The sequence below is a fragment of the Apteryx mantelli genome, chromosome 19, assembly GCF_036417845.1.
Source record: "Apteryx mantelli isolate bAptMan1 chromosome 19, bAptMan1.hap1, whole genome shotgun sequence".
Classification (NCBI taxonomy): domain Eukaryota; kingdom Metazoa; phylum Chordata; class Aves; order Apterygiformes; family Apterygidae; genus Apteryx; species Apteryx mantelli.
In genome coordinates this window covers 6,367,793-6,380,744 of record NC_089996.1, presented here as the reverse complement: position 1 = coordinate 6,380,744, position 12,952 = coordinate 6,367,793, and the positions used below count along the sequence as shown (strand labels likewise).

Genomic DNA, 12,952 nt, shown 5'->3' with positions numbered 1-12,952 from the left:
ACTGTGTTTATCAGGGCATAGCATGGTTACATGCTACAACACAGAACGAAAGGAATAATGTCGCCAATTAAAATCAGAGGGCAAATTTCAGAAAGTAGAATTGCTTTGAAAAATCGTAAGAAAAGATATATTCACATTTCCTCAGGTTACCTGCCTTTTCATGAGGATACAAAAAACAACACATGGCTCTGGAATCAGAGCAGCCAGCATGCAGAACTGTGTAGAGCTGGGATCAGGACTCATTGCTGCTGAATTTGAGACTATGCAATTGAAAAATGTCAATCTGTTAACTTCTTCCAACTCTGAGAGTGCCTCATGCTCAAAGCTTGAACTCCAGGGAGGAGAAGCTGTTTCAAAAAGAGAAATACATCAGCTCAAAAAGACAAATACATTGGTCCTGGCAGCAGGTTAGGTAAGTGAATAATTTCATAGCGGCTCCAGTTGCTGAGAGACACAAATGATGCATCTCAGGTCTAGTGGGCCATGTGGGACTCTCCCGCTTTGGGACTATGTGAGGCTCAAGACTCCGAGGCAGGCTAGAGGTGCTGCAGGGAATGTCACAGTATTCTGGGAAGGAAGTCTTCCTTCTGAATGAATCATAGGCAGTGCCACACTAATAGCACTTCTAGCAATGCAAACGGAAAACAAACATTTGTCTCAGTAATTTTACACATCCCATTTTCTATGATGCTGTGATTTGACCTCCAGAAATTTTGGTCTTTCTCACCAGTCTCACATTCATTTGGGATAAATATGCTGCTTCTCCTTGTTTGTGGTTCAAGGTTTGTAAGAGGAATCTGAGGACAGTGTCAGAGCTATTCTGCCTATGCTGGCCCTTTACTTAACATCTGTATTACCACAGAGAAAAACTCCTTGGGTTTCTCCAACAGGAAGCAGGGTAAGAATGCAGGCACAGTTGCACAACAAAGTTTTAGTCCATGAGCTCCCAGTGCTTTTTTCCTGGTGGCCATTTGCTGGCTGGAACATGGGCCAGGGATGCATGACAACATTCATCTGCAAAGCAAGGACTCCATGCTCAGCAGATGGGTTGCACACAGAGCTGGGACCTTGTTTTAACCCCTCTAATGTACAGACTATAAAAAAGAGTGTTTTTTTTTTTTTTTTTTTTTTTTTGTCCAAAGCCACAAAGTAGTTAGTCTTTAAGGAAAAAAAAAAAAAGTTGCTGTAATGCTGAATCCTCTAAAGAAAGTTGCCATTTAAGTCTTCTATCCATTTTTAAACAGAGGGTTGTTCACTGCCCTGTACACCGTCAACTAAGGGAAGGTCAGCGCACACACATGCCATCGGAAGCCAGTCACAGCTCTCAAATCTGCCCATGGCCCCATCGTGCCCTGTAGAAGAGACTTTGAAAACTTTGAAATGCTGCTCTGCAGCACCTGGCAGTTCTCTGTGTACTGACGGAGCACACTGCATCCCCCCTGCTCCCAGGGCTTGCACATCCCCTGCGCCGAGGGTGGCTTTGCACTGTAGGATGTTCCTAGCAAGTGCTCAGGTCAGTACTGGTAAATGCTGGTCCTGATTCATGGAAGACTTTACTCCAGCCTGCCCTGAGCTTGCGTAACTGGAGTTGTAGTACAACGAAGCCCTTCCTTGTGCGCTTCACTTTGCAAAGCTGGTGTACAAAGCAGCTGAACCACGGATTACCACTGGTACCCTCGTCACAAATGGCAATTTGTATGGATCAAAAAGCTGGCACTATGTTGTCCAGTCATCCCAGATTACCTGGTTCCTTACTCTTTCCACTTTCATTAATGCCCTGCTGCTTTGCAAAAAGAACAATGTGCATAATATGTCTATTTGTTCTGTAGGTTGTATTCTGGAGATCTGATTATCTTTTAATTTCCTCACATATATTTCTACTGGGGATAAATCTAATTTAAACAGTCCTTAATTGTTCTGATTTTGTAAACAGTGTCTTAAACACAACAGACACAAAACCCTCAACAAATTGCTGGAGGAGATGTGACAGTATAGGGAATCATTTTCATATCTTCTGGGATTGTCCAAAATTGAAGCTTCTGGTCTGATGTTAGAAAATTGATGCAAGAGTTATTTTGGCAATGTATTTCCCCAAAGCCCTATTACTGTGTAGGAAGGAAGATGCCCTGAATTTCTGAAAGAAGGAAAGAAGGAACAAAGGAAAGAAAGAAAGAAAGAAAAGAAAGAAAGAAAGAGAAAGAAAGGAGGGAGAGATGGAGGGAGAAAGGAAAGAAGGAAGGAGGGAAAACAGGAAGAAAGAATGAGAGGAAGAGAGATAAAATACAGAAATACATAAAAGATACATACATATGTGCGTACATAGGAATTTGTTTAACGTTCACATGCCTACAGCTATAAAATTAAATTTGCCTCCACCAGAGCAAATCCATACATCGTCTGTGGAAAAAATACTTGACCAAATTAAAATCTTGAAGTGAAGCCATTCGCCACTTATAGTGGTTTACTAAGTACTTTCAGATATAATTACCAAATGCAATGAACTGGTATAAAAATTATATGAACTTCCTACTAACTACATTATTTACCAATTTGCTTGTTTATTTATGTAGATGTAAAAAAAATGTTTATACAAGACTCCTGGTAGTTTAACATAATTAAATATGCACTAACTATAATGAGATTAAAGTTAAGCAGGAATAAAAAATAAAATAATAAGCTTTACAGAAACTGAGCCCAGGCAGGCAGAGTACACTTCTGTTACAGCTAATCCTACACTGTCTCAGTCCTTCTCTGCACCCTTAGCTTCTATATTTTTCATATTTTAAATTTTTTATAAGAAAATAGTTTTATGTGCTTATTTTGCATAAGGATTGAATAACTACTCAAGATAAATGAATGTGTCAAAAGATGTACCTGCATTTCGTGTGCAAAACTTGGCTGCACACAGAAACAAATACTTGAGTTTTCACCTTTGCCTTCTACATACAAAATCACTACATCTTTCCAAAAATATAGCTATAGAGTTCTTCCTTTAGAATTAAAAATCTGCAGCTGATGTAAAACTAAAGTCTAGAGCTAATGAAACCAACATCAAACTTATGACTTCAGAGGAATTGAGGTCTGAAGTACATCAGTGAAAGAAGCGTTTAGGGTGAGGTTTCCAAAGCAGTGCAGATATCTTTATAATGGGGCATTTGGTGTCCTCAAAGTGAATTAGGTGCACAAAGAAACCTACACCAGGAGAAAACCAACCTTCTTGTGGATGTGGGAGACCCAGAGTAACTCTAGCTGCTTCAGAGCTGTCGACAACAGCAAAAATGAAATCCTGGTATTGCAGACCATGGTTTGACAGACCCACTTGTCTGTGGTCATGCCTCTATATCTTCACTGGAAATTGTCTGCCACAATATATCACATTTTCCAAACACAGAAAACACATGTTTCACCCCTCTGTGAATCCTCCCTGACAGACAGGCAGAGGGAAAAGGGACATTTTCTTCTGTTAGCTGTGCTGCAAACAGCACTACACTAATTAAATGATGGCAGCCTGACAGAGTAGATTATACACAATCTCGTCATTAATTAGTAGGCATTCCTTCCTGCATCAGAAGAATTCAGTGTAACCATATCACTGATCTTGCAGCTGCACAACCTACTGCGGTGGGGTGTATCATCCCTTGCGTTGAGAAGCTGTGCGCTGAGACTGGGCCAGCAACCCCCTGAGCAGGTTAAAACAGAAGGTGTGAGAGTTTCTACTCTGGGAATCTGAGGTTGAACATGGCCATAACTGAGGTCCATTTTTTTTGTTTTGTTTTTGGTTTTGTTTTTTTCCTGATTCTTTCTGAGCATGGGTTGATCATATTCTTTTCCAATTTAATTCTTTGAAGGTAAAATCCTGTGACAGTGATACAAAGCAGAGTATTTGCACATGGTGCCGTTAGCTGTTACATGCATTCGTAGAGGGTTCAGCACAGTGGTATCTGACTGGAGCAGTACAGAGGCCACAAACTAACATTGTTTCATGAAAACAGATGTTTACCATTCTTTGCCTACCTCAGCTGAACAAAGACAAAGTTGCCGAGCAGATGGGGTACAGCAGGTTATTCCCAGAAAGCTGCTTGGCAGAGTAGCTGCTTCACTGCAACAGCACATCTGGATCACACCTGCACACTAAGGTCCTGTTGCTCTTTGTAGTGTAACAAAATCTTTGATCCTGGAGATGCCCTGACCAAAGAATCCCCAAGAGATTATTAAATTCACAGTGACTCCCCAAAAGACTGAACAATGCCTGGGAAGAGATATTCCGGCTCACCATCCAAGCAGGAGGGCACCGTGCTTCCTAAGAGCTTTGAAGAAAGAGATAAACTGGTGCATTTTGCTCTATCTTTGCAAAGGACTAGCCAATACAGAGAGGGGAAAGGGGACTATGAAGGACTTGGCCTTCGTACTTCCTTCTAGATAAGGAGGTCCTTTGCAGAGCCCCGGGTCCCATGTCTGACACGGCTGGGTTGTAGAGAGCCTCCCCTGCTCAGTCCCAAGGTTACGCAAGTCTAGAGACTCTGGTATTGTAATGGGAATTATAGGAGAAGGTAAGGAACCTGTGGAGTTTCTAGGATGGTGGAAGATGGGAGAGAGGTCATCAGCCCTGAGCAGCTGAACTCTCATTCTGACAGGTATTCCACAGTTTGCAACAACTCACGCTTCCTTTCACGTATACTGTGCAAGTGTATCCCTGATGTGTGAGGCAGTCGTTTGGGGATGTTGTGGGGGGCTCTTCCATTCATGGGAGGAATTTTATGACTTTTCTGGATGAAGTTACATTCTGTGTTAGCAATGTTAGTTTTTTTTGTGGTGGCATGTCATCTGCATGCACTGCTGTGCTTGCTTTGTGGTGGTAACTTGAGAACATTTCTTTGATTATTTCTCCTCAGTTCAGAGTGAACACTGGTCACACGCAATACAGGGCACGTCAAGTTTCTTTCCGGTCTCCTGCTCTTTGTGGATGGTGCCACTGTGTGGTGGGTGCCTAGAGGCTGGGTAAGAAACGGAACTCACAAACACAGTGTTCAGGAAGATAAAAGTCCACCAACGAATCTGCATAATCACACAGAAAATATATACCATGCCCTGTCCAGAAAGGGAATTAAATTAAATCTGTGGCTTTGTTAATGTATCTCAGAATTTCAGCAATAAATTATGAATGCTGAATACTCCCTTGGTCTCTTATTTGAAAGATCCAAATATTTTAAGCTCACCAATCAGTGGATGACCAGCAACAGGACACATGAATATCATGAATGTAAGTGTCCATGACTACATGGATAACTTATGTTCAAAATGTAACTCCTAATCACACAACTATTTGCAGCCAGATCATTCAACCTGCTTTGTATAAGCAAACTATTAAGATGCAGAGTAGACATGAGAACAGAGGGGGGGAAAAAAAAAAAAAGTGGAACTCACTAATCTGTGATCATGAATATGTCTACTTTGATTCTGTCTCTCAAGTACATAAAAAAGAAAGGCACCTGCCAGGTCCAGAGGGAAGGTTGACTGTTTTGGAACATGTTATTACTTTGAATTATTGAATGTAACAGGGACCCTGGCAATGGACATAAAGTGAAAACTTTTGGCAGAGACACTGGTAAACTGGACTCATCTGGCCCTTCTGGGCAGGCCTGGGATCCTAAAGATATGACAATACAATGCCAGCCTGATTACTCTATCTCAGGTTTTCTCCTCTTATCTTTTGTATAAAAAGTTAAAAAAAAAAAAAGTAAATATTCTAAGCAGTGTTTGAGGCTGTCAATTCATGTTTAATACTCCCATGCTATTGCGAGGTTTAAAGCTGCCATTGCTTCTCCTGTGTTTTTGGGGAGGTAGAAAAATATATATAGTCTTACAGCTGAAAGATACTTGAGGGCTGAGGAGCACCCTGACCCACCCTGTAGGAAAGGGAAACACCAAAGATTTGAGGTGACCTTTTCAAGAGCAATTGTTCTCCCACCCTCTTTTACAACAAAGAATTGTGTAAGTTTCTATACAACACACACAGCTTTCACAATAAATTAATTCCAGAATATTTATCAAATACCATAACAAGAAGAGTAGTACATGCAGAGATTCAGAGCTACAGGAAGTGTGAACCAATATATTATGATGAGATTTACTCATCACTTATCACTTCCCCGGACGAGGGGAGGCTCCAGATGCAAATGTTGGACAAATATCTCACATTCAGAGGGTAAATAGTGCAGGGAAGAACATGGAGGAGGCCAACACAAGGTAGCAGATGAAGAAAGAAGTAAGCAGAGAGGATGGGGTACACTCAGAGGCTGGACTGATTCCACAGAGGCAGGGCGAACAACTGATTTGAGTGGCAATGGGTGATCTGGATTTGGATGGAGAAGGAAGCTTCCTTCAGGAAGCTGAAGGTGCCTGTGATTTGACTGGATTGTCTGCAATTGCTGCAATGCAGGGAGTGACATTCTGCCCATACTCAACTCTGCTAAGCTGGGGCCAAGGAAGTCAAAGGGAGGAGGGAGCTAAGGCAGAAGAGGGGTGAGACTCGAAAAGGTGGAAGGGTTGGAGGGACGAGGCTGAACAGAGAGGAGTAAGGATTCTGGCCAAGGGGGAAATGAAAGCACTTCTCCCATCTGGGATGAGACAGTAGAACCATAAGGGGGGAAACAAGGGGTACCTCTGAGAAGCAGCTGAACTGTTGAAACTACTGGCTGAAGGATGACAGATGGATCCACAAGTTTACTAAGTCAAAAAGAGAGAGAGCTGGATAGAGAGGTGCCAATGAACGTGCTGAACCACATATAGAGGTAAGACAAATGAAAATCCAGGTCTTCCATAGCTCAACAGGAGTGATGTCAGCAGGAGGATTCACACTTAAGAAGCTATCTGGGTTTAAAGACCAAACCCAGGGAAGCTTTGGAGAAACTCTGTAACGGCTGCTCTCAGCCTTTGAAGAAACGTCTGGACGGGCTATATGGTGGTGACAGGCTGCCCCAGACTACTCCTGAGGTATCGAGTCTGAGGTTCAGGGGATAGGTCAGTGCTGGTCCATCCTGCGGTGGGTGTAGGGTCATGACGGCTGCTCTGCGTTTCCTGAATTCCTAGGGCCAGTGAAATGTCACTTTCCCACAATAAAATAAATAAATAAATAAATAAATAAATAGGGCCTGGAATGGTGTGAAAGAACAAACACTGGAAATGGGTTAGAAAGAGGCACCTCTGTTTGTGAAAAGAGGGCAGTGGGAATCCTGGATCTCTTCATGGTTTTGCCTATCCTACATACTAGAAACTAGAGACATTGTGTGGTGAGTCAGGGGCTTCAGCAGATCATTCCAGCCAGACCCATATTAAGTGCGGCCTGGACAACTTGGAGCTATCTGTGAAACTGAACTTGTGCCTTATATTGCAATGCCAAAAGTTCAGGAATCCTTGCCCTGCATTCACTGTCTTTCTAACCTATCTTAATGTTGCACAGGCAGCACTATCAGTTGACTGGCTCGGCTAACAAGGACTTTTCTTTGGTTATCATTTTTACTGTTTTGGCCTGATAAATCTGACAACAGCTTGCTGATATGGAAGTGAGAAAGGAGCAACCAGACATGGGGAAACACAAACTTGACAGGCAAAGTAAAAAACTGGGCCATATTTAATCGTATACAGTATTGAAAAATATGCTCCTATGTTTAATGTTAATGAAATACATCATTCATGCATCATTGCCATAGGAACTGTTCAATTAACATTAAACATACTTTGATACCAGTAAATGTTACCGGTTGGCAGAGAAAAGTTACAACGTGTAATTTTGCTCTTTGTTTTCTCTTACCATGTGTAGGTGTCTGGGTGGCACTGTTTAGTATCAGGTGACTATAATTTTGTTCTTGGTCATCTGAAATTCACAGAAAAAAAAATCCCTTTAAGAAACAGCTTAGTAAACCCACTGATCTGCAGAAGATAATTACAGCTCACAGTATTTACAGGAAATCTCAGCATGATTAAAGAAAGGAGAAGAAAATGCTTAAGAAAGCAGAAGATTCTGTTATGTTGTTCACTTAAAATTCCAGATGCTAAAAGAACATGATAATGGGAAACTGCTCCCCTTCTGCTGAGCCTGCAAATTAGAGTTGTCTGCAAAGGTAAGAAGCATGTCCAAACAGAAACAAACCATGACTTGTATATCAACATCAGTGGTGCATTCCTGGAAATTCCTGGAACCTCATAGCTCTTATTCTACTGCTGCATCTCCTTCCAATGAAAAGCTGTTCATGACATTGGCCCCCGACACCTGAAAAACAGACTCTCCCACTGCGACCAAAACCACCGCAACAGCAATGCCCTGTGTGAGTATCGAGAAGGATCAAATAAGAGGCCTCACAAATGCAGGAACCAGAGCTCAGTAGCTGCATCTGGACTGGAGATCTCACTCCCCTGAGCAGTAAGAATGTTGTGAGACCTGCTGCATTCCATATTATGCATTTCGTTGCAAAGTAGCAAGGGACTATTAATGGCAGTGCCACTGCTGCCACTATGATTAGTAACTGCCCCTTGGGTTGGAAAACATATTTCTTTTTTTCTCACTGTAATAAAAAAAACAACAACATTAGATAAGTGACTGCTGATAAACTTCTTGTATCATATGAAGTTTCCAGACAAGTCTCAATGAAGAAAGAACTTGCTTTGTCTGGATCTTTATGGCTGGTTATAGAATCAAAGTAAAGTAGGGAAGAGACTTCAAGATACCTTCTTGGATCTCATCCTCTACCAGTGCAGAATGAACTAGTCTGATGTCAAACTTCTTCTTAAAACCTCCTCTGGAGGTTCTCTCTTCCTCCCCAGGACAGCTATTTCACTGGGTCTTTCCTACTACCTTTTAGGCCATTAACTTCTTTCCTGTCTACGAGGGACACAGTGATCATCTCCCTTATTTTGGCAATAGTTCTTTATGACAAAACTGTTATCATATACCCTCTTAATTTTATTCTTCAGGAGAAATGACACCATTTCCTTTATTTTTCCCTATAAAGCTTGCTTTGTTTGCCTTTGATTGTTTTCACTTTAGTTCCCTGTGCACTTTCTAATTGACCTACATCCTTCTCAAGTGTGATATACAAACCAGGACACGTTTCTGACCTGAGATCTTACCAGTACAGAGTGGAGCGTCTGGATTTTTCCTGTTCTCTACCCTCATTCACAAAACCTTCTATGATATTTTCCTTTTTCATAATGACAAGAAATTACCAGTTCACATCAAGTTTGTGATCCTTTATGGCTCCTTGGTGTTTTTCCAAAGAACTGCTACCTGTCCAATCATTCTTCAACATACAGAATGGTTTTTTAGTATTTCTGTTTCAGTCCCACACTTATCATTTTTCTCCATTTAATAATTTTTTTCAGCCTATTTCTCCAATTTCCCAAGAACATTTTAAATTCTAATTCCATCTTCTAATAGACTTATGCTCCTCCAAGTTTCATATCATCTGCAAATTTAATAAGCAGATTCTTATTCCACCATGCTGATCATTAACAAGAAGCCTACATGCAGAACTACATCAGTTGAGCCTTCTAGTGATATTTACTTGCAATTTATGGTTATCGAACCATTGTGGCATATACCCTATAGAGATTCATTATAGACCATGTTTTCCAAATTGGTCTCATATTACTTTCCCAGAAACTACTGAAAATCTTGCTAATGTCATGATCTCTAATATGAGCTGCTCCTCCCTGGCCACAGAACCCAGTATCCTGTTGTAGAAAGAAATTAGATTAGCTTGACATGATTTGTTCCTGAGAAATCCATGTTTGCTTCTACTTATATTACCTCACTGGAAGCTCATCTCCCTGCACAGCATGCTGAATGTCTGTGTATAGTCAAGATTAAAATCAGAGGTTATTTATTTGGATGATAACAGACTGGACACATTAGCTTACTTACAGTTCCACCTAGAAAACAGGCACTCATTAAATACACAGACAGCTGAAAATACAGAAAGGGTATTAGCCCAACTACTAACTACATGTGAAGAGCAAAACTTGAAAGGAGGCCAGGTTCACATAAGCATCTAAAATGTCCTTGAATAAGCAGTCTACAGATCTTCTCAAGTTAGAATTTTCCTTTGGATCCTCCACTGCCGGTTACTTTTAGCAAGCTAAAATCCTGCAGTAATTACTTTTGCCACTTTACTTCAGTTTTTGTGCCTCTGTATATTTTCATTTCACTTTAATGTGACAGAATGAACATGAGGATGGGTGGGAAAAATCAAAACCTTTGATATTTCTAGAATCCCTGTAACAGTCTGGAGGCAATTTCAGAGATCTGTGACATGGGATCAGATAGGATTTCACCTAGTTTCCAGCAAGTCTGGCACAGAATCCCACTCACTAATTTCTGCATCAGATGCTGGCTGTTGTTTGAGTTCAAACAGACCTTTCAGTAACATGAATTTAAAAGAATTTATGTGATGGTATGTCTGACACAAACCTAGTATAAAAAAATGCAATATTTTTAGACCTCATTACTAAAAATCATAATATACTTTATTTCTGATCTGAATTACCTGGCTTCAGTTCCTATTAGATTTTTCATATTTTTCTGCTAGACTAGGAAAACAATATATTATCAGAAAATTCCTCCACATGTTGATATTTCTAGGTCATGAGGCCTGTTGGTCAACAACTCAGATATTTTCTTATATATTTTAAATATTCTGTGTTTCTGAAAAGCTATGGAGCTAAATTCTGGGCCAGTACATATAGACTTCACTCAGATTCAGTTCACAAGTCCTCTATGCAGAATTTGTAAGGTCTTTGGTTACAAAGGCAGCTGCTGTGTACAGTCACCATTAGGGCTGTCTGTGTGTCATAAGAACAACCAAACACTCTGTTTCCCTCTTACAACATTTTTTCTGCTGATCAGGTTCAGCTAGAGTAGGTTGCTCAGTTGACAGTGTCCAGTTGGGTTCTGAATATCTCCAAGGATAGACACTCCACAACCTGCCCATGTAAGTTGTTCCAGTGTTTGACCAGACTCAGGAAAAAAGTATTTTCTTATGCATTTCAGTTTGTGCTCGCTGCCACTTGTCCTGTCACTGGATGCCACTAAGAGGAGTCTGACCCCGTCTTCTTTATTTCCCCCCCATCATGTATTTACACACATGCAATTTCCTCGTATGACACGTACTCCCTTAATCATCTTTGTGGCCTTCATTTAACTTGCTCCAGTATATCCATGTGTCTTTTCTACTGAGAAGCCCAGAACTGGACACAGTACTCCAGAGGTGGCCTCATCAGTGCCGGGTAGAGGGCAAGGATCACCTCCCGCAATCTGCGGGCAAGATTCTTCCTAATGGAGCCCAAGATGCTGTTGGCCTTGCTCATCACAGAGGCACACTGATGACTCATGTTCAACTTGCTGTCCACCTGTTATTTTATTGGTTATCTTACCCACTAGTTATTATTTTATTTACTATTTTTGAAAGTTGCAAACTGAATAGTGAGCAATGAGCCTGTTGTGTTTTACGATGACCTCTCCTTTACATTTGCATCTGATAAGTTCATTGAGCATGACTGAATTGCTATACAGACACCTCTATCCTGAAAAACTTAGAAAGCAAGATATTTCCTCAGGAGGGGTCCATCTTGCAAACTGCTTGATATAGTAACTTGTGGTACTTATGTTAGTCCCCCTAGGTTCAGGCAGGTGTATGGTTGCAGCTGTGCAGAGTAGCTGAGAAAAGCAAGGCTTTCCAGCACGGCTAAGGCAAAACTAATTTAGAAATCAAATTGTTAAAACAAACATACAAACTGTTTGTCCTTTTCTCAGCTAACGTTACTCGCACACTGCTGGAGCTGACAGATAAAAGGCTACACACAGATGATGGAGACACCTCTCTGTGTGAAATGCAAGTATTTAAAACAGTAGCTGACAAAACTTTAACACATTCATTGTATCAGAAGTGAAGAAAGATGCTTCTCTCTCAGGGAAACACAGAGTACTCCAATGCAGTCATTTGTTCTGGCAACCTTGCTCCTGGATGAAGTTGTCTTTGCTGAGGACAGTGATAACACCCATATCGGCATGAATAGGTTCATATTGTGTTGTGATTCTGATCAGCTTTCCATTTCTCTCCAAATTCTTTGTTTCCTTTCTTTTCCTCTAAAAAACTCAGGTTTTCTGAGGCCACTGCTTAAAAACTGGCATATAAAAATACTCAGACCCTGAATTATTGGTACTTTCATGTGGCTGAGCTAATCAGGCATCTGAATGCAGCCCTGGGTTTCATTTACCACTTTTGTAGCCTACGACAAACACTTTCAAAGCTATGAAATGCTTTAAAATGATGGCTGATCTTCCTGCACTTCTTCAGGTTTAACAAGATAATGCTGTTAATTGTGAAGTGCCAGTTAGGCAGAAGCATATCTGTTGTAGAGACAGGGATCTGAGTTCAAAGCTACTTACTAGGGAACTCCATTAGGGAAATAAAGGATGCATAGTGCTCTGAATCATCAGACCACAATAAGAAATTTCTGAGCACAGCTGGAGGAGTAACCAGATAACAATAACCAGCAGAAAGAAAGGGACTTTACATGGACAGAAGGGAAACCAGTGTTTCCAGTCCTTTTTTAATATGGAAGAAGTCACATGGAAGGACAGGGACTTAAAAGACTTCATGTTTCTTTGCAAAGGACATGGATTCACTAATTAGAACAGGAAAAAACAGAACAAATGCTGCAATCTCAAGAGATTATATATGTGGCTTATGTGTGAATCCAGTAACTGCTGCTCTGGGAAATAAGACTTTTCACCCACGTGGAGGAGGGGAGGCTGTGATGGGATGTGTCTATGAAAGGGGAAGGGAAGATGTTGGAGGGGATAGGACACTGGGTCTGTATGAAGCACAGTGGTGGGTGGCTGTGTGAGGGGAGGTGTAGGCCGTGGGAGGGCTGGAAAGGTTATATCCCTCTGAGA

At 41.1% G+C, this 12,952-nt stretch overlaps 1 protein-coding gene across 1 annotated transcript in view; it reads right to left on the bottom strand.

Annotated features, from left to right (window-relative positions):
- Window positions 1-12,952, bottom strand: part of SHISA6 (shisa family member 6) — a 262,667-nt gene that overhangs the window by 13,165 nt on the left and 236,550 nt on the right. The window contains exon 4 of the mRNA XM_067308317.1: window positions 7,811-7,873. Coding sequence (XP_067164418.1) covers window positions 7,811-7,873 — 63 coding nt within the window. The remainder of the gene's footprint in view (window positions 1-7,810; window positions 7,874-12,952) is intronic.